The 22976-nt window shown below is 41.5% G+C and overlaps 1 protein-coding gene across 4 annotated transcripts in view; it reads right to left on the bottom strand.

Moving 5' to 3' along the window:
- AKAP1 (A-kinase anchoring protein 1) overlaps positions 1–22976 on the bottom strand; it is an 86415-nt gene that overhangs the window by 43071 nt on the left and 20368 nt on the right. For all 4 annotated transcript variants that reach the window (XM_089678518.1, XM_089678521.1, XM_089678519.1 and 1 more), the window contains exon 2: positions 7924–10005. In XM_089678518.1, coding sequence (XP_089534644.1) covers positions 7924–9979 — 2056 coding nt within the window. In that variant the 5' untranslated portion in view covers positions 9980–10005. The remainder of the gene's footprint in view (positions 1–7923; positions 10006–22976) is intronic.

Below are 22976 nucleotides of genomic sequence, written 5' to 3'. Positions count from 1 at the left end.
AAAGATAAAGCCTGCCTGCCAATTGTCTACTCCATAAATTGAGTCTATTGGGAGGAGCTCCCATTTATGGATTACTGAGGAAACCCTCAGGATCGATTCAGGATTGCAAGTCATGCATTTGGTCCAGGCTGGATTTTTGGCAAATTGAGACACCACCAGCGGCTGGATGGCCAGGGAAAGAAACTTTAAGAAGGGCCTCTAATCTCTTGTCCCCTAGGTCTTTAAAGACTGGGGCATCCTCAACTGTAACAACCTTAAGGCATTTTTGGAGGCAGGAAAAAGCTGCATCTACCACAAGCACTTTTTGCAGTAAGCCTCATTCACTATTGTGCAAACCTCTTTGGGGGACACATACACTGTGTATTCTCAGCTAAATCTTGTATTTCCTGTAGTAAAAGGGTGAACCAGAAAGGATCCATACGGTTTTAGTTTTGGGAAGGGATCCCATACTGGTGACCTTAGTTCCAGCAGATGGCAATGAATCAAATGTCAAACAGGAGTACACCTCAACACAAAACCTTGTAGAACTAAAAGGCAAAACTGCCCCACCCACCCCCAGTCTAGATAGAGTAAGTGTTAAAATCCCCCTTCAGCTTTTACTTGCATTGTCTCCCTATTAGAGAGATTTGACTTTGCTTCATGTCCCATATTGCCCAGCAAAGCGAGAATCCCAGAGTGTCTCCAGGGTCACCAGAACTAGTGTCCCCATTGGAAAAGTTTGCTTTACAAAATTTGCTCCAGGGTGGCACAAGCTCTTTCAGCACAGAAACTGCAATGCCCTTATAGAAAGAACATTCACAAAAGTAAGTGAATTAGTATGCATGACCTTGTAGTCTTCCATAATAACGATTCTTATCCACCATGCCAAGGCTGATTTGGAGGCCCGTTTCCCCATGCAAACAAAATGAACAAGACATATTATATGGAAGTCTCTTGTCACAACTAGGTAGGCTACAGGCATCTTCCAACAAATTGAAGCCCTTTTCTTTATCATTAGGTCAGTTGCAAAAGGTTGGTAAACAATATCCTGCACTCTGTTGGACACGGTTGCAAACTTAGGGAAGGATTCAGGGTTCTTAAGAACTGACAATCCCAAATACTGATACAGCAGTTCTTCAATAGAAAGGGCCTGAAGTTCACAGATTCTACAAACTGATGTAACGCTACCAAAAGGATAATCCTTAATGTTAGAAATCTCATGGAGACTTTAGCAAATCGCATGAAGGACACAGAAGGATACCACTCAAAAACCAACAAGTCCCACCTAGGACATCCTTGGATTAAAAAAAGATCTGAAAAATCTCAAAACAAGCAGCTCTTCCAGCAGCGACTTCTGAAGAAATGCTAAGGAATGCTACTTGTATTTTTAGGAGCGCTTAGGGCTAGACCATTATCTGCCCCATCCTAAAGGCATATCAATAAGGAAAACCTATTATCTTGACTTACACAAAATGAACTTTTTGCACACTTCCACATCTAGTTCTTAGTTCTTGTCACTGGTTTGCGACTATCAACCAGATCTTTAAAAAAAAACAAAAAACAAAACAAAAAAAACCCCCACACACACGCTCAGCTTTTATAGTCTCTTAAGAATTAATGCAGTCAGTTTCGGTGTGCACTTGTGGATGCAAGACTGGGCTTGAGAAATAATGTCTACCCTGATCCCTGGCAGGAAGTATCCATTGAAGGGTTATATGCATACCACTGGCTGAACTTAACACGAGAGCATCCACTATAAGGGCTGTGTTCTTCATATTTAGTGAAAAGTTCTTGGTCTTTGCATTTTCTTGAAAATGCAAAGACCGCCCCCCCCCCCCTTCCCCCAACGATCCACCAGGGTAAAATTTCTGGATACAGGAAGACTATGTTAACTTAAGTCTGATAAATGGTTTAGATCCTCTTGGATTCACTGCTGGCAGAAGCCAGATTCTTAGGGGACTTATTGTGCCCATACGTATGTAACCATGGTGGAATTGTCTAAGACGACTTGATAATGGCCAATTTAACCACACCACAGGTGCTCTTGCCACTACACTCTGATCTCTTCAGCTGGACAATGCTTTCAATTCTGTTCATAACCACTATCCCTTGGCTACTTTGGACCACAGATGGGCACCCTAGCCCCAAGTGCTGGCATTTGGGCTCAGTGCCAAGGAAACTGACCAGGTACACAGAAGACGTCTATATAAAGATGTGACCTGTTACTCCACCAGCATAATCTGCGCTTTACAGAGGCTAGGAGATATATTTGCTTGTTCAGAGAATCTTATTTTTCCCATGTTCTCAGGAGAAACCACTGAAGAGTCCTTCTGATGTAGGCATGCCCACTGAACTACAGAATAGTTTCACTCATAAGACTCACAGGGGAGGTAAACAGTCCTTTTCCACACAGAATGGTTGCCTTGAACATGCACTCCATGAAAAAGCATTCCATTTTTCTCTTCTGGAAGCAAAATCTTAATTTTGAATGAATTTAGAAAAAAACCTAGGAACAGAGATACTTGAAAAAGGATTTAGATTTGATTTTTCCAAGTTCTTCAAAAACACCCAAAGTTCTTTAACCAGCATTGCATATAAAAGTTGAAGCATGTCTGTGAGGAGGCTATTAAAATTACTGATGGGGTTGTACCTTTAATTGAGCCAGGGATTCCCCCAGAATTTGGGAAATATTTGGTGCCGAGGATAGGCCAAAAAGGAAGAGCTCTGCACTGAAATGGATAAGCTACCTCTCCAATCCATACCACCAGATGCAGAAACTTCTGAGAAGTATGCCCAACGGTAATGTGAAGGTAAGCATCCTTCAGGAACATTTGGCTGTAAACATGGATTCCATCCAAGAATTTCTTGTATGCGATGGATTTAGGGTTTAAGATTTAGGACCAGTTCACACTACATGCATTTCAGTGCGCTTTATTGCTGCAGCAAACACACAGAAAGTAGGTTATATGGTTGTCAATGTCATTATTATTATACAGGATTTATATAGCGCCAGCAGTTTGCTCAGCACTTTACAAAATAAAGGGAGACAATACAGCAACAATACAGTTCAATACAAGAGGGTTAGGAGGGCACTGCTCTTTGGACCTTAGAATCTAAGAAGATCATGGTTCACACCAGTGCTTACTGTTCCCGTGCATTCCGGTTGCAGGAAAAAAAAAAAAAAATAGAACGGCACAAAACTGTACTGGAACATGGTAAAATGCATTAAAAATGCAGAACACACATGTCCCTATTGAAATTGAAGAAAGGGGAAATTAACCGGAACACGCCAACAAATTGTCAACAATGCATTTCTATGGTGGGAACCGACCCTTAATATATCAGGAAGAATTTTTTTTTGCGACGTGTGTGTAAAAAAGGATAGATCATGGTTCTGTCCTCTCCGGGGTCTTTAGGCAGATGAGTCACTGGTTTGCTGTTAAATTCTAACCTGTACCACTTCTGCATGACCCAGAGGGTGAATTTGTTGGAAGTAAATCTGTTCCCACTGTGATATGGAAGGAACAAACCCAGCGTGCGCTCCCCCCCCCCCCCCCCCCCCGGGCCTGCTCAGTGCAGAGTCCCTTGACCATATCTTCAGCCAAAGGACTCCTCCTGACTGAACTGATAAGAGCGGAGGGTTTGGTCAACATCATGACTGATTCTCCAGAGGCATCAGCAACAAATCCCAAACGCTTTGAAAAACATTGGGAAACCTCTATAACTGATCTCTTCGAGTGCCTGACAACAAATGCAAATGTACCCAACTGTACCAAAATTTCTTATTCCTGGCTATGCTGGCTGTCGCAAGGGCACATCTGAGATTTGACATGGTAGAGTCCCATGCTCACTTAGGAACTGCTCTTCTATCCATGGCACTCCCATGTCTTCTAAAAAAAATAAAAAAAATAAAGTATGCAAGATAAAAAAGGGGGGTATACGAGCACTAGGATATAAGTAGATTATGAGCAGCTAGCATAAAGGTATAACCTCTAAAGCTTTGCTGTAAGAACGGTCAAAAAATGCAGCGCTATATTTAGAAGATATAAATGAGCAGTACTGTGACAAATTCATATAAATGCGCTGTGGGGCGCTAAGGTAATGGCAAGTGTAAAACATCTATGGTAGTGACATTTAAAGTGCGATAAGTGACATATAATAAATTGAATATCAAATCACACACAACGATAATAGAACGTCCAATGATCAAACAAAGGTGAAATCAGTGACTCCCGTGACTGTGAATGTGTATATATTGCACTAACCAGATAGCGCAAATATATGCGCCTTTGAGTTGTCAGACCACTCCTGGTCATCTGGATCTGGAAAGGCAAGGGTCAGGAGATCTGGCAAACCAGCAGGACAGGTGATCAGCGTGTCATCTCTCTCCAGCTAGGCTCCACCCTAACGGGTTTCTTGCTATGAGCCCTTTGATAACGTGCTCGTAGCACGAAACGTGTTAGGGTGGAGCCTAGCCGGTGACATCACGCCACTTGGGCCACATGGAGGCCGGTGATCATCTTTACTACTGTTATATGCTGATGTAGGTGTATTACCTTATATGTATTCACTAACAAATTGGAAATACTGCACTATCAAGATCTTTGCTTGGGCTCGTTTTATTACAAGCCCCCCCCCCCTTTCAAGGTGGATCCCTATCTTGGTGCCCCATACCTGTCATTGTGAGGTTTTCCATGCTGGATGGCTTAGCATCTATGATGCCTGGATCATGACCCCCTGCTGGATGGATGAGTAATGTTACCTGGAAAGAGATGACACGCTGATCACCTGTCCTGCTGCTGGTTTGCCAGATGATCTCCTTGCCTTTCCAAATGACCAGGAGTGGTCTGACAAATCAAAGGCACATATATTTGCGCTATCTGGTTAGTGCAATATATACACATCCACAGTCACGGGAGTCACTGATTTCACCTATGTTTGATCATTGGACGTTATATTATCATTGTGTGCGATTTGATATTCAATTATATGTCACTTATTGCACTTTAAACTTCACTACCATAGACGTTTTACACTTGCCATTACCTTAGCGCTCCACAGCGCATTTAGATCACAGTACTGCTCATTTATATCTTCTAAATATAGCGCTGCATTTTTTAACAGTTCTTACAAAAAAATAAGATCACACTTTTGATCTTAAAGAGGTGTTCAGATGTGGACATTTGTTCCAGGCTAGACCTTGATCCTCAGTTTCAGATTTGAAATAAAAAAATGGGCTGACCAAGAGGAAAAAAAAAAAAAAAAAATGTTAAGTATGTAATGACAGGACCTTGCTGACAAAAAAATCCTTGACACATCTGGAAGGTTGCACTTACCCCCTTCATCTCCAAAGTCTCAAATTGCTTATGGATCTATAGCCTTCAATGAAAATAAAAGTAAAATATGAGAGAAGCATCCTGAGGAGACAAAAACCGAGGTGAAGGCGTAGAGGACCTCCCTTTATCCTTTGACCTGGAAATGTGTTTTGTAACCTGGTGTGGGAGGCACTCCAAATGGAAGACTGGGGGGTTGGGGGAGGGGAGCTGGGGGAACAAAAAAAAAAAAAAAAAAAAAAACCAGACCCGAGGGTTACACCCTCAGACCTCATGGTTTGAGGGTGTAACCAGATAATGTTGTCCAAAGAGGGGAGGGGGCAATGGGGAAGTTTGATTGGTCCTATGCTTTCAGAATATTTAGCTGCAGGAGTTCCAGTGGAGTTTAACAAATGGGACTGCTTTGAAGGAGGCAAAAATTATTGGTTTTGCCGAACCTGGCTCTGCAGTTTTGTCAGTTTTTTCTGGCATAGGAAGACCTTTGCTTGGGGGGAAAAAAAAAAAAAAAGTGCAGAAAAGACCAAAGAACTCCAAGCAATGTGACAAAATCAGATTAGTTCTTAAAAGTACAGGATCCATCTGAAGTCCTCTTAAGTCTGCATTGTGATTGGCACACTACAGCCCAAGGCCTGAGATCTGTTCTTGCAGAAGCAAATGCTCTAAGTATCCTATGACTGCACATCTGAGACAAAGACCTAGAACAGGGATCGTTGTATACTCGAGTCGAGGCATGACCAAAAGAAAAGAAGCCCAAACCTGAAGTCGTACGACCTGACAGCGGAGAGTTTTATACACAACCCAGTGGCTGCAGCCACCAGAATTGTGTATGAAACTGAGACAGACTCCTGCCAGTCCGGTGGAAGCAGTTGGGTGGCTGCACTGCAGCTTGATTGCTTCCACAGCCCCAAGTTTTCATTGCAAAAAAATAAAGTTACACCCAGGCATAAAACATTCTGCCCCCCAAAAATTGAGGCCTTCCCCCACATACACACGTATGAACGTAAAAGGCATATGTCAGGACGCCTGTGTGAAAATGTCGATTGCACTACAGGTTACATATCACTACGCATGCCGGAGTGAGCAATAATTCTAGTACAAGACAAATTTTCGACTTGTCGCCTATAGAAAAAATATATGGTACTGAAATTTGTTATTTCATAGGCACACACAAAATTAAGGTTTGACATGTTGGGCAGCTATTTACTCAGCGAAACCTTGTCTTTTATATTTTACCATAAATTTGGGCAATTTATTGTGTTTGTTTGCTCTAAAATTCACTTTAGGGTGTTGTTTTTTTTTACTGAAATTTGCATTTCCAAGACCTATGTGGTAGTATTATGTGACAAAAAATTGTAACTAACACTACTTTATTCACTAGGGTATTGGTTTTCAGAAAATTATGTTTTGTTTTACAGTGGTGTAGTCTTCAGGCATACTTTTTTCTTGTTTTAAAAACCATGTGGAAAAACTGCTCTTGCAGAGAAAGGGTTAAATTAACACAACCAGTGAAGAGCTGAAAACACTGCCTCCCACAAAGGGTGGGTTAACAAGGTCACATCTTTAAACCCCTCACTAATACCCCATGCAAAACACAAGCAACACAGAAGGAAAAAATGCCTTGCATAGTATACAGCCTGCTGATCACGCTCAACAAGCAAGTCTTCATAGATGGTCAGTTCAGCCACAGCTCTAATCAGGATAACTCTTCATGGAACCTCCAGACCATACTAGCTTCTTCTGATAGTGAAGCCCTTTGTAAACTTATACAGTGGTGGGAAATCACTGCTGACTGCAGAACTGTCAGACAAAAACACCAGTAAATCTAATGCAGGGGAAACCTGCACTCAATGTCGAACTGGAGAGACTTTCAGGATTTTTAGTATCTGGCAAAAATGTACCATTAGTTGATAGTAGAAAACTCTTCCAATTAAAGTAAAAAACACAGCAGAAAAGGAAGGAGACATTCATTCTCCTGAGGTGAATAAGCAGGCATGGGAAGGAGGGGTTATATAGACTGTAGGAGCTGGCTCTTAGTTTCTATGTGCCTAGTGTCAGTTTATCTTGTATGTAACAGTACATCCCCAGATTGCTTATCCATTAAGCTGTGCCCCTTAGACGATCAAGAAAAATCAAAACAAGCTGGTTTTTAAAGGAAACCTATGCATAGAGAAATATGGAGAACAAAAATTGCCGTTTTGTATGCTAGTTGCCTGGGCATCAAGCCGACCAAATGGCTTCAATAATTCCACACTCCCAGATCATGTATACCGGGGTAGGGAGTTCTGAGTATTAGCAACATTCAAGTCAGTGACTGGGAAAATAATGAATTCAGGATCATCATGACTGCTAGGCAACTAGCATTTTTAGTAGGTCAGAATTGGCAGTTCCTGTGTTTCTTGTAGCACAGATTACATCTTTCAGCACCTGAACCTTTTCAAAGTAAGAGTTAGCGATTGCGTGTTTGTATGTAATAGTACATAATAGGATAAACCCATAACATTTTAGCCCGATTACAGTTTCTGAAAACGTTAACAAAACTATAGTCATTTTCACTAGGTATTTAAAAACATTATACAAATTGAAATAGGGACTTGTGTTGAACAAATCTCACCTCCTGAGTGATCTGCCTCTGACTCGGTAGTCAAGGGTCCTTCATTGTTCAAGTCTGGAGAACCTCTCTTTATATCTCCATTACTGTAGAGCGCCTTGTCTTCTCCACAAGTAACCTTCCTTGGTAGCTCAATGGACACATTAAACGTTTCCCTCGATAGCTCAATTCCCGAAGAACTCAGCGAGCCATAACCAATACTAACAGTAGATAACACTGTGCTTTGCAATGGGTCATCCATGTTGATTCCTTCTTCTGATGTACATACGCTAAGACTAGAATCCTCCAAGGCAGGTTGGCATTCTTCAAAAAAATCTGTTCTTCTATGAACTGGACTGAAGTCTGACTCAGATGACATTTGATAAACTGATGTATTAGGCAGCTTATGTTTTTCTTCCCTTTGGTGCTCTAGACAGAAATCATTACTTCTCAATTCTGTATTTCCAAGGTCCTTACTTTGTGTTAATTCAGACTCGCACGTACAGTCAAAATCTATTAAACCCAAAGTAAGGTTTGCAGAAACCGAACCCTCGTCACTCTCTTGAAACAACTGCTTACTCTGTGGATCTCTTGTTCGCACATCCCTAGTTTCATCAAGAACTTGACAACTGCCGTCAGACACATCACTTCCTGAGCTAGACAAAATTTCTTGTCTAGCAGCTACAATCACTTTTGAAATTATGTTTATGGCTAGTTGTTCAACTAGGTTTGCCTCATAGTCGCCCAAAAATGTTTTAGTATTTGCATCTTTTGAACTATCAACCATTGGACATGAATTCTCATATTCTTCATTTCTTTCAAGACATTTAGAAAAGGCATCCGATGGAACTCTTTTTAAAGACTGGGTTTCACAGAGTGCAACAATATCTTTATATTCTAATCCTATTTCATCATCTATGGACTGGCAGCACTGTACTAAATGGCTTCCTGCACAGTCTACCTGTGCTTCAGCCACAGAGGGCTGTACATCTAGCTCTTTGGCAGACACTGCACTGGTTATATCCTCACTGTAAGCGCATGGTTTTCCAGGTCCAAGATCACAGACCTCATCAATGTGCTGATTAAGGGCATCACAGGCGATTTCCTGAATTTGATTTTGGCCATGACATGCTGGTACTATCAATTCTGAAAAATGTTGTTTTACTTCTGTGGCTACTAATCCCCTCTCTACAGACTCTGCTGGCTGTAGGGGTGACATTGTATCTACTGCTTTACTTTTAACATAAAACTGAACAATCTGCTCTTTAACAGGCAAATAATGCTCAGATGTATCAAGAACTTCAGTCTGAGCACATATTTCTTGCAACTCAGAACCCTCAGTGACCCTGCTCTGCTGATCAATTACTTTGGGGGGAAACTCAAGAATATCACCTGCCTGACTACAGCCACAAGGTGGCTCAGTGGATATTGGGCAAACGTTTGCTACTTCATTTAAAGCAGTGTGAGAATTATGTTTTGCAGCTTTATTTCCATCAAACGACTGACTGAGAACTGAAGATGTGCAAACAGCTACTCCCTGGGCTTCAGCTACTCCCTGGGCTTCAGCTACTCCCTGGGCTTCAGCTACTCCCTGGGCTTCAGCTACTCCCTGGGCTTCAGCTACTCCCTGGGCTTCAGCTACTCCGTTTGCCCTGAAGTGGTCAGGACTTTTACTTTTAACAACTTCCTGATCAACAAATCCCTCCGAGATGCCCACTTCTATATTTTGTAAGTGGGATTCTTTCACCAAGTCATCCTCAACCCTGCAGCAAGATGGAGGTACAAACGGCTCCTGTGCACGGCTGTACAAAGGTGGCTCCTGTGCAGCCAACAAGGAGCATGTGCAGTCTTCTTGTAATAAAATTTCCTCCTCTTTGTCCAGCTGCACAAGTTTAGCCCCAGAACTGCTGTGAATTTCTTCCGAGACATAGTCTGTCTCAACCTTATCCGCACTGGCAGGTATCTGATCATGTTTAGTACTGCATTTGTCTTTCTTTCGTGAGAAGAACCACCAACAGGCAAGGAGTGCCAGCACTCCAGGTAGGGCATAGGGTGTTATGGTGCGCACATGTAGACCCATCTTTCAAAGTGCTCTCTTTCAGATACCTGGAGAAAAAAAAAAAAAAAAAAAATTAGCAAGCTACGCAAAAGGTTACACTGTACTGATATTTTCATTAAACTCAACCCCCCGCCCCCATTTTCTGTTCTTGGCATCTCTGAATGAGGGCTGTACAGGAATCAAATTTGTTGCCAAGGGAAACATTCACTTCTGCTTAAAGTGGCTGTAAAGGCTCAAGGATTTTACCTTCATGTATTCCGATTAAAAAAAAAAAACAAAACAAACAAAACCACCACATCTGTGTGCAGCAATCCCACCCCCTACTTACCTGAGTCCAATCATGATCCATTGGCTTCTGCTGCTGTCAATCATAGCCAGTGAGCCAATGAGGACAGGGAGAGGGCAGGGCAGAGCCACAGTTCTGTGTGCGCACATGGACATGCAAAGCAGCGGCTCAGGAGTGAGCCTGCTCAAGTTCCCCCATAGCAAGCTGCTTGCTCTGGAAACACTTAGGAGGGTTGCATGTTCTCCCTGTGCGGGTTTCCTCCGGGTACTCCAGTTTCCTGACACACTCCAAAGACATGCTGGTAGGTGAATTGGATCCTGTCTAAATTGGCCCTAGTATGTATATGTACAGTAACAGAAGTATTTGAACACCCTGCGATTTTGCAAGTTCTCCCACTTAGAGATCATAGAGGGGTCTTAAATTCACATTGTAGGTGCATTCCCACTCAGAGACAGAATTTAAAAAAAAAATAAAAAATTTCAGGAAATCACGTATGATTTTTAAAGAATTTATTTGTCTTGCACTGCTGAACATAAGTATTTGAACACCTGAAAAACACCAAGAATTCTGGCTCTCAAAGACCTGTTACTGTGCCTTTAAAAAGTCCACCTCTACTCCACTCATTAAACTAACTTAGTAGCATCTATCTTACCTCTTTAAAGACACCTGTCCACCTCACAGTCAGTCTGACGCCAACTACTACCATGGGCAAGACCAAAGAGCTGTCAAAAGACACCAGAGACAAATTGTGGACCTCCACAAGGCTGTAAAGGGCTACAGGGCAATTGCCAAGGAGCTTGGTGAAAATAGATCAACTGTTGGAGCAATTGTTAGAAAATGGAAGAGGCTAAAGACTGTCAGTCTCCCTTGGACTGGGGCTTCATGCAGGATCTCACCTCGTGGGGTATCACGGATGATAAAGAAAGGCGAGGAATCAGCCCAGAACTACAAGGGAGGAACTGGTCAATGACATGAAGAGAGCTGGGACAGCAGTTTCAAAGGTCACTGTCAGTAGAACACTACGCCGTCATGGTTTTAAATCATGTATTGCACGGAAGGTTCCCCTGCTCAAGTCATCACATGTCCAGGCCCATCTGAAATTTGCCAATGACCATCTGGATGATCCAAAGGAGGTATGGGAGAAAGTCATGTGGTCAGATGAGACCAACGTAGAACTTTTTGGTCTAAACGTCACTCGTCGTGTTTGGAGTAAAAAGGATGAGTTGCATCCCAAGAACACCATCCCTACTGTGAAGCATGGGGGTGGTAACATCATGCTTTGGGGGTGCTTTTCTGCAAAGGGGACAGGACGACTGCACTGTATTAAGGAGAGGATGAATGGGGCCATTTATTGTGAGATTTTGAGCAACAACCTCCTTCCCTCAGTCAGAGCATTGAAGATGGGTCGTGACTGGGTCTTCCAACATGACAACGACCCGAAGCACACAGCCAGGATAACCAAGGAGTGGCTCCGTAAGAAGCATATCAAGGTTCTGGAGTGGCCTAGCCAGTCTCCAGACCTAAATCCAATAGAACATCTTTGGGAGGGAGCTGAAACTCCGTGTTGCTCAGCGACAGCCCCGAAACCTGACAGATCTAGAGGAGATCTGTGTGGAGGAGTGGGCCAAAATCCCTGTTGCAGTGTGTGCAAACCTGGTGAAGAACTACAGGAAACGTTTGACCTCGGTAATTGCAAACAAAGGCTTCTGTACCAAATATTAACACTGATTTTCTCAGGTGTTCAAATACTTATGTTCAGCAGTGCAAGACAAATAAAAAAAAAAAAAAAAAAAATATCATACAATGATTTCCTGAATTTATTTATTTATTTTTTTTTTTATTCTGTCTCAGAGTGGGAATGCACCTACAAATGTGAATTTCAGACCCCTCCATGATTTCTAAGTGGGAGAACTTGCAAGATCGCAGGGTGTTCAAATACTTTTGTTCCTCACTGTATGAATGCAAGCTAGGGACCTTAGATTGTACACCCCTAGAGGATCAGGGACTGATGTGAATGTATAATATATATGTAAAGAGCTGCGTAAATTGACGGCGCTATACAAGTACCTGAAATAAATGAAAAAAATAAATAGTTTTTGGATACATTGCCACTTACAGGTTAACAGTGTTAATTACCTTGGTAAGTCCCACTTTCTAGCATCTTTCTACTCTAGAGACAAGCGACCCACACACCACACTATGTACAGTGCAAGGATTAACAAACTTTGTTGCAGATTTCTAACTTGTTATTCTGGAGGCCATATTGCATTCTACAGAAAATTACAACACTGCAGGTTGAAAAGGAAAGGTAATTTTTAATAAAAAATTTAAATTACAATATGATTACAGCCGTTTTTTGAGCCATTTTTTCGCCCCAACAAAAGTGGAGTTACCTTTGAAATGGCAGATGCTTTTCTTTTTTTCTTTTTGTTAGTGTTAAAATATTGACTTTGCTTAGTTATACTTGCCTTTTTAAGCAAATGCTGAAAAGTGAACAAAATAAGTCAGGTGTCTACTGCTGATAACCACATCAGAATAAATGTTGCTTTTGCCAGGTAAACAGTAAAATACCTTGAATAAACAAACAGCAGCAGTGTTCAGAAGTATGCTCTTTTATAAAACGTTAGAACAAGATACAACATTCCAAAAATGTGCACTTGAACATGTTTTAAAAATATTTAAAAAATTGTATTAAGCAGCTAGGCAGTGTAAAAAAACAAAACAAAACAAAACAAAAAAAAAAAAAACACACCCCTCTCCATAAAACCAACATGTACAACTACTGAACAAAGACCACAATTCCTAGATTTATATTTTGCATTGAGACATGTAGTGAAAATAGCTGCAACATAGCAAATATGAAAATTCTTTGTAGCTTTATCTATAACTGTGGTTGTCAACTTCAGCAGTAAAAGGAGGTCCTAAATGTGTCCCTGATGTCACCCAATATTTATAGGTAATTCTACCGAAAACTGTCAAACTGAAGAATTGCTAGAAGTAACAATTAAAAATTATTCTACAGGTGTGTTTAAGGACTGAAAAGTATAGCTAAAGCCTGCACATCGCAGATCTGCAAACCCAGCTTGACCAGACACATGCAAAATAAGAGGATCTGGAAAATGGAACATGGCAGTATAACTTCATCTGCCTGAAACAATCAAAGATTTGGAAGGGGCAGTGTAGACACTAATGGGAAACCTTATCCCAGATATCTCTGAACACCAGATGGAGGTGGATAGAGCCCACCAGGCACTTGTGGCTTGTAGGCCAGATTAGCTTTCTAGGGATGTAATAGTTAAAAAGGATAAATTCACTTTTTGTAACACGTTCTACCCATATTCAGGGTGTATCATGTTACTGTTGAAGCAGTCCCCACATATGCATTTCTATTTGAAGGATAAGTAAACTCATTTTTGCATATTTTACCTACAGGTAAGTCTTTAAGGCTTATCTGTAGGTACTGTAAATATCTCCTAAACGTGCAAGGTTTAGGAGATATTTACTCTAGAATCTCCGGAGATCTCACCGGCACATGCGCACTTTGTTGTAGCCAAAACTCTTTACACATGCGTGGGAGCGACGACATCGTGGCCCGGCCGACCATATGGCCGCATCTCACGGACCCAGAAGGAAGACTGGGTGAAGATGGAAGCCTAGGGAAGCCGTGACAGCGATGTGCCGGAGGGCTTAGTTTTCAAGTAAATAATTCATAATGTGTAATTAAATGAATAATGCATTCGGGGCAAATTGAGGAACCATGAGCGAAGGCTTGAGAGTAACAAGCTGGTCATAAAGTACCCCTATCCATCCATCCAGGAGTGAGAGCTTGGAGGAAGATAAGGGTTGATTCAACATCTGTGATGTGGGAGATCAAATGACCCTATGGAAATTGGGGCTTAATTACCTTATGTGAGTGTAAGAAAGGTTTTTGTTTTGCATTTTTTTATAAAATATATATTTTTTAATTGGTATATAGCAATATATCATTGGTATCTTTTGCTTTTGTTTTTCGCTACGAGAAATATCTGGGAAGGAGAGTCAGTGTGAGATCGCATAAAGTTATATCATCTCAGAGGACACCACACCCCACCTGCAGGCTTGTCTTTTTTGCATCTTAAAGCCATAGCAGTTTGGGAATTCACAGCATTTGGCGAGTGTGGATCTATATAATGCTTTTCACAGAAGATGTGCGCAAGCTGGAAAATTTATAAAGTTGAGTAAATATTTTTTTCACATTTTTTGGGACATTGGACTTTAAATTTGGGACTTTTTTTGGACTTTCACATTTTTGATTATTTGCGCTGTATTTTTATTATTTTTTGATGTTTAGTCAATCCTTGAACAGCAGCATTTAATTTTTCACCTATTTCCTTGGTGCCAGTTTGATACATATTTTGTGTAGTTACAGTCAATGGCTCTTCGCAGCCCAGCGCTCCAGTAAGAACAGGAGAGACAGAGGGAGCAGCTGGCTCAGGCTCTCAGTGGATGGCTCTCGACCATATGGTCAGGAACTTTACAGAGTCTGGACCGGCTCTGTGACTTCTGGAACTACACTCCTACGATTCCCTGGAGAAGTATAGCCAAAACAGCTTTGGCTATACTACGCTATTAAAAAGTACTCATGTATAGAATCAATATTTAGCAATCCAGTTTCCCTCTGGTCTTCACCCATGGGAATTACAATGGTGGATAAAGGCTTGTATTGTGTGGGACACTTCTTGGACCATAGGGGATACACCCCACTACTTTATTACTCACAACAGCTCGGGATGCCCGCAACTAAACTATACCATCTGCAGCAAGTACTCCATTTCATTCACTCCTTACAACGGAATACCATTTATGTTGCTACACGAATAGCTTTTGAAAGAGGTTTCCGTGGCAGGGTTCAGAAAGTGGGCATCTCCAGCCTGTATAAACTGTTCCCACTTCAGGTTAACTACCGTATATGCTTGCCTGGGAGAGGGAGATGGGTGAAAAAATAGAAATTTAGTCAAGTGTGAACAAGCCCTAAAGGACCATTCTCTCCTGTCAAAAACGCCCTATAGGGTTAAACAGGTGTTAATAAGCTTTAGTATGGGCATTCTACAAGCGTTAAAAATGCTCCACAAACACCCTATGCGCGATTTGTAGGCGTTTTACAAGTGTTAAAACTGCACTACAAAACGCCTATAATAAACTCTAATGGTATTAACGGCCTGCAAACTCCTGTCAGGCGCTTGTGAGTAGCGCCATCATAGACTTGAATGGGACGCGATGAAAGGCTTCAACTCCTGACTTGACATCAGGCGTGAATTTTGAAGTGTCGCTAACGCTTCATGTTTTGCTAATGTGAACAGCACTGTGTGCTGCCCACAGTATCATTTCCATAGGCATTTGAGGAGCATTAAAAACGCCTGCTTTCAAAGCTAGTGTGAACGAAGCCTAAGAATACACAAAAGGCATTATGAATGTCTCCCTTGTAGAGGCAGGCTATAAGGTCCTCTCTCACTGGTATCTGGTCCCAGATTGATTGTCAAGAATGTACCCTGGCTCCTCCTCACTTTGTTTCCGAGGATGTGGGCATGTAGGAACTATGTTCCATGTATGGTGGACATGCCCTACGGTTAGAAGGTACTAGATACGAGTTCTTTCCCAGATCTTCACGGTGACTATGATTAATGTCATTAGAATCCCTAGAACTTCACTGCTTAATGAACCCATCACTTGATTTTCCAGATCTGCTCAGACCCTAATCTATTTCATGTCCCTGGCAGCCAAAATTGCGATCACAATTGCCTGGAAGAACCCATTAGTGGGACTTCGTATTAATGAAACGAAAACTTTCATGGATCATGATCAATGAGAAAATGGTCAGTATCCTGAGATACCTCTGCCATGTTTGAGTGAGTCTGGAACCCATGGATTAGCTCCCTGCAAACTACTTCCCAATATTGCTTCCTTTCTCTGTGCTGGCTTGGTGGAGCCTATCGCGTGGGTGGACTCTATTCCTCCCTTTGTTCTCTTACTTCCCTCTTTTTTCCCCCCCATCTTTCTTTATTTTCTTGCTCAGATGGCCCTTTGATTGCTCAATGCCATATTGTAAATTGAAAGACATTGTGTAGTACTCTTGTGCTCAATACATAGGAATACAGAGTTTGGGCTTTGGCACATTTCGACTGCTTCTGAAGATCCAACTTCTCCACCCCTTTGTGCCTGCTGTGGACCAATCCAAGGTGGATTAGGACATCTGGTCTTGCTACACTCTCCTTATATGTCATTGATGTATGTTTTTAGGTCTCGCCTGCGCTGCGAGATCCTGATGCATGGCCACTAAGGGCCAATAGTGGTACTGTTATTTACTTGGATGCATGTTAATTTCCAATAATAAAAATAAATAAATATTGAAACAGAAAAAATGTCCCCATGGAAAGCCCTACCATCTGCCTATGATAAGGGACTCTGTCATACATATTATATTACAATCCTGCTTGAAAAAAATCTGCAAAATGGCATATTAGGTCTTTTAAAATCCTTTAACTGGTTCTGCGCTGCCCTATAGCAGAAATACTGCTATAGGGCAGCACGGGTGTGCAAAATCACACACACACACATATATATATATATATATATATATACACACACATCGTATTTTCCGCCGTATAAGGCGACCCCCTAATTTTTAGTTAACACATAGGCTTTGGGCTATACTCGCCGTATAAGACTACCCCCCTTCCGAGGCAACATCATTTAAAAACAGATTTTTTAATTGAAATGGTTGACTTACCGGTACTTAAAATCCTTCAAAATCCTCATGTTCATCCTCTGACATCATAAGTTTATGAATGACATCTTGTGATACATTTGTAAGACAGTCACCATATGGATCAAACTCCAAATCAGATGGTTACCGCTGGATGTAATACAGTAGCTTCGGCTACATACAGTATATATACAGCCTGCTGGATGTGCAGTAATGTACATACAGTATACCGCGCTGAGCCAAGCTGGCGCAAAACAAATGTCCCTGACAGATTAATCTGTCAGCCCGCTGGATGTGTGGTATATACACAGTATACTGAGTCAAGCTGTTTCAAAACGTACCGGTACGTCCCTACGGTAATCAGACCGCTGGATGTGTGTATGTACAGTAGCTGAGGCTACATACAGTATACGCTGGGCCAATCCCGGCGAGCGATGTATTCTACTAATGAATACAAAGCCTGCTCGGATTGGCTGAGGTTGTGACATCAGCCCACCTCTCTGACTCAATCCGAGCAGTCTTTGTATTCATTAGTAGAATACATCACTCGCCGTGATTGGCCTAGTGTATACTGTATGTAGCCGCAGCTACCATACATACACGCATCCAGCGGGCTGATTACAGTAGGGACTTACTGGCAAGTTTTGAAACCGCTTGGCTCAGCGCAGTATACTGTAAATACAGCACATCCAGCGGGCTGACAGATTAATCTGTCATAGGGACATTTGTTTTGAGCCAGCTTGGCTCAGCACGGTATACTGTATGTACAGTATTACCACACATTCAGCCAGCTTGACCCAAACAAACTCAAGGTTCACATTTTATACCGCGCGTATAAGACTACCCCCAATTTTTGGGGTATATTTTTAAGTATAAAAAGTAATCTTATACGCCAGAAAATACATATATATATATATATATATATATATATATATATATATATATATATATTCACTCACATATACACACACGTGTTTTTGACGTTCCAGTTAGTGGGTGCGCGTGCTGTCATTATCTCGGCTGTCAATCACTGGGTCCCGGCCGGTGATTACTCGCTGGGACCCAGCGATTGCCAAGCATCTCTGATGGTGGAGAGATCTGTCTGCACTCACACAGCATACTGTGAAACAGCAGCACAGTTAACCCTTTGATCGCACCACGTTAACCCCTTCCTGCCCAGTGCCATTAGTACAGCACTTATTACCACTGATCACTGTATTGGTGTCACTGGGGATGTCAGTGACACCAAGTCCGTTCCCCCAGTGTCAGAATGCCTGCCGCAGTCCCGCTATAAGTCGCTGATCAATGCCATTACTAGTATAAAAAAAAAAAAAAAAATCCAGTATCTATACTGTCATTTGTAAACGCTATAACTTTCACGTAAAAAAATTAATTTACACGTACTGGGATTATTTTTTTTTTTTTTTTTAGCAAAGACATGTAACAGAATACATTATTGGCCTAAATTTATGACAAAAAAATTTGATTTTTTTACTGCACATTAATAGCAAAAATATAAAACACACGCACAGGTGATCAAATACCACCGAAAGAAAGCTCTATTTGTGGGAAAAAAAGAAGAACGGAAAATTTGGGTGCAGGGTTACATGACCGCACAGTTGTCAGTTAACCGCGCTATAGCAGAATGATTGCTATAGCGCGGTTGTCCAGTTCTGGGAGGACGTCATATGACGACCTCCTAGAACGCACCCAACGATCTAAGTGATCGCTGTGTCCTATCGACACAGCTGATCACGTGATGAAGTAAAAGGCCAATCTCAGCGGCCTTTTAGCATGTAATCAGTTGAGTCCAATGACACAGCAGATCACGGAGTAAATACAGTTGCCGGTTATCGGCTGCACGTTTCTCACGCTATCACAGCGTGAGGAAAGTACTGCCGATAACCAGCAGCTGTCTCAGAGAAGATCGGCACTGACCATCAGGGCACTGATGATCAGTGCCCTGCAGTGCCCCCCAGCAGTCGCGCCCATCAGTGCAGCCTCATCAGTGCCCATCAGTGGAGAAAAATTACCCGTTTGAAAATTTCTTTGTTTCTATTACAAAATATTGCAAATGTTTTGCCCTTTGTTTATAGTGCAAAAGAAAAACCCCAGTGGCGAATACCAAAAGAAAGCTCTATTTGTGTAAAAAAAAAAAAAAAAAAAAAATCATAAAAATTTAATATGGGTACAATGTTGCATGACTGCTCAATTGTCATTCAAAGTGCAACAGCACTGAAAGCTGAAAACTGGCCTGGGCACGAAGGGGGTAAAAGTGTTCAGTAGATATGTGGTTCAAGTATCAGCGCTGTGTCACAAAAAAAAGCCTGGTCAGGAAGGGGGGGGGGGGGGGTGTATCCTCTGGAGAGCAAGTGGTTAAATAAAAGTATTGATTTGATTTTGTATGAGCATAAGCCTCTAAATAGTATATACACTGTTAGTCATTCAGCTGGTTATTTATATTTACCACTGCATATAGATATTCAAGAATAAATTGTCTTTAAAAACTTTACATGTTAACTAAATTATACATAACACTTTCTTTTGAAGTTTTTATTCGATTATTCGATACAATAAAGTTGGCCAACTAATCAATTATGAAAATAATCGCAGAGCTGCGAATGATTATATATGAATAAGTTGCCTGCGTTCTGCATTGTACAATTAAAAGGTAGTTAATTTTTAGTGCTCACAAATGCAGGTGAAACTAGAAAAATTAGAATATCGTGCAAAAGTTCATTAATTTCAGTAACGCAACTTGAAAGGTGAAATATAGGAGATAGACTCATTACATGCAAAGCAAGATAGTTCAAGCCGTGATTTGTCATAATTGTGATGATTATGGCTTACAGGTCATGAAAACCCCAAATCCACAATCTCAGAAAATTAGAATATTACATGCAATCAATAAACAAGGATTGTACATAGAACAATATCGGACCTCTGAAAAGTATAAGCATGCATATGTACTCAGTACTTGGTTTGGGCCCCTTTTGCAGCAATTACTGCCTCAATGCGGCGTGGAATGGAAGCTATCAGCCTGTGGCACTGCTGAGGTGCTATGGAAAACCAGGATGCTTAATAGTGGCCTTCAGCTCTTCTGCATTGTTCGGTCTCATGTCTCTCATCTTTCTCTTGGCAATGCCTCATAGATTCTCAGGTCAGGCGAGTTTGCTGGCCAATCAAGCACAGTAATCCCATGGTCATTGAACCAGGTTTTGGTGCTTTTGGCAGTGTGGGCAAGTGCCAAGTCCTGCTGGAAATCGAAGTCAGCATCCCGATAACGCTCATCTGCGGAAGGAAGCATGAAGTGCTCCAAAATCTCCTGGTAGACGGCTGCGTTGACCCTGGACTTAATGAAGGACAGTGGACCAACACCAGCAAATGACATGGCTCCCCAAATCAACACAGACTGGAAACTTCACACTGGACTTCTAGCATCTTGCAGTGTGTGCCTCTCCATTCTTCCTCCATACTCTGGGTCCTTGGTTTCCAAATGAGATGCAAAAGTTGCTCTCATCAGAAAAGAGGACTTTGGACCACTGAGCAACAGCCCAGGTCTGTTTTTCGTTAGCCCAGGTAAGACGCTTCTGAAGTTGTTTCAGGGGCGGCTTGACAAGAGGAATACGACATTTGAAGCTCATGTCCAGGATCAGTCTGTGTGTGGTGGCTCTTGATGCACTGACTCCAGCCTCAGTCCACTCTTTGTGAAAGTCCCCAACACTTTTGAATGGCCTTTTCCTGACAATCCTCTCCAGGCTGCGGTCATCCCTGCTGCTTATGCACCTTTTTTCTTCCACACTTTTCCCTTCCACATAACTTTCTATTAATTTGCTTTGATACGGCACTTTGGGAACATCCAACTTCTTTTGCAATTACCTTTTGAGGCTTTCCCTCCTTATGGAGGGTGTCAATGATGGTTTTCTGCACAACTGTCAGGTCAGCAGTCTTTCCCATGATTGGGATTCCTACTGAACCAGACTGAGAGACCATTTAAAGGCTCAGGAACCCTTTGCAAGTGTTATAGGGACACTTTGAGCCTAGAATATTGCACCTTTTCACAATATTCTAATTTTCTGAGATTGTGGATTTGGGGTTTTCAAGAGCTGTAAGCCATAATCATCACAATTATGACAAATCATGGCTCGAACTATCTCACTTTGCATGTAATGAGTCTATCTCATATTAGTTTTACCTTTTAAATTGCATTACTGAAATAAATGAACTTTTGCACAATATTCTAATTTTTCAAGTTTCACCTGTATAGTCTCCACAAAAACAAACAATTCCCAAACCTCATAGCTTGTTTTTGCAGCCATGAATACATTTACAGACCCTTGCTGCCATGGAGTTTTTAAAGTAGAAACCCCCACAAGAAGCTGTGGCTGCATGCAGTGGTTCCGTTAGGCTTCATTGTTTTGTTTTTAGTGTGACAACTTGACAGAAAGGTAACAACTCTAATCTACCCTTTGCCACGGTAACAGGTAAAAAGGTAAGTAGAACACTTGACAGGATTAATGTGCATAAAACTTTGTACTTCCAGCAAAGATGCCTTTGCTCCTTCACAGAATGCAGTAACTGCACAAATACAGGTGCATTTCAAACAATATGCTACATATCTGGTTTAAAGCAAAGGGATCTCTTTACAGTTTCTTCTGCAATTCTTAAATCACAGCCTTTTCTTTCACTCCTGTCTGCAAGTAATAGATGTCAGGCTTCCAGACTCTATAGTAAACAGTCTTTGTACACATTCCCTTGTAGGGATTGCTAGTTGCTGCAGCATGTGGTCAGTATCTGATCAGCAGTGAGCAGAAGGAAGAAAAAAAAATAAAAAAATTGTTGCATAGGAAGCCTTGGAAAAAGCTTCCTGAATTTTTAGAATGTTTCATAGTGCCTTGGAGATTAGAAAATTCACAGTAATTATGAAAAAACAAAAAAAATTAATTATGCAATCTCAGGAGCAAAGCACAAATACAGCCATATTAAAATTATCCTATCTACACTGGATCTTTCTTATTTGGCAGATGATGTGCACTTACAGGTATGCGACATTTAGAAGTGTACACACTGTTGGCTAGAATATTTATTCTGGCCACTGGAATTGCACATGTGCAAAAATTATGCAGTAAGCTCTTCTGGACGCAATATTGGGGCCCCTTTTTGCCCCTGACCACTGCTCTACAAAAATGTAGGGTATGGAACAGACTATTTTTGCCACAATGCTGTTCCAATTTAATCCCCTCCCAGTTCTGACACTTGGAGGAATGGTGTAGGATTTAGGTCGTATGGTTTCATACTTCCGTTTCCTGCATTATGTTATGCAAAAGTCTGTAAGTATCGGAAAACCATTTTTTTTTCTACCATCTTGTACTTCTGTATGCATCTGGGGCATACTTTTTGCCATATGTTCTAATGTTGGCTTCTGTAAATTTTTTTTTTTTTTTTTTTTTTTTAAGAAAAGACTAAGAAATATATGTGCTAACCTGTGCAAAATTATGTACAATATACAAAAAAGACCTTTTACAAAACAGCAGCTGCCAGGTTTAAAAAAAAAAAAAAAAAAAAGTGGTTCTAAAACCTTAAGTTTTTTACCTTAATGCAAAAAAGAAAAAATGCAAAAAAAACACAACTGTGCCACAGAATCCCTTCCTTTCCTTATACTTACTTGAGCCCCATTGTGATGTGCACGAGAGCAGCGTTTCTCCCTCCTCACAGGAGAGAACTGACAGTAGCGGCTCAACAGCTATGAAATTCTGTGACAAGGGAGTGGGGGACAGGGCTGAGTCACACACTGTCTATAGACACTGGCAGCACTGCTTGGGAACGAACCCGCATGAGCGTCCCACAGAAAGCGTCTTTCTATGAGGGCACTTTCCAAAGAGGAGGAGCCAGAAGAGCTGGTAGGGGACCCCAGAAGAGAAGGATCGGGGCTGCTCTGTGCAAAACCATTGTACAGAGCAGGCAACTATTGCCTATTTTAATATAAAGCT

This window comes from Staurois parvus, unplaced genomic scaffold (assembly GCF_062004578.1).
Source record: "Staurois parvus isolate SC_StPar_1 unplaced genomic scaffold, SC_StPar_1.0 ptg000206l, whole genome shotgun sequence".
Classification (NCBI taxonomy): Eukaryota; Metazoa; Chordata; class Amphibia; order Anura; family Ranidae; genus Staurois; species Staurois parvus.
Note: the sequence above shows the minus strand (reverse complement) of the source record. Positions and strands in the feature narration are given on the sequence as shown.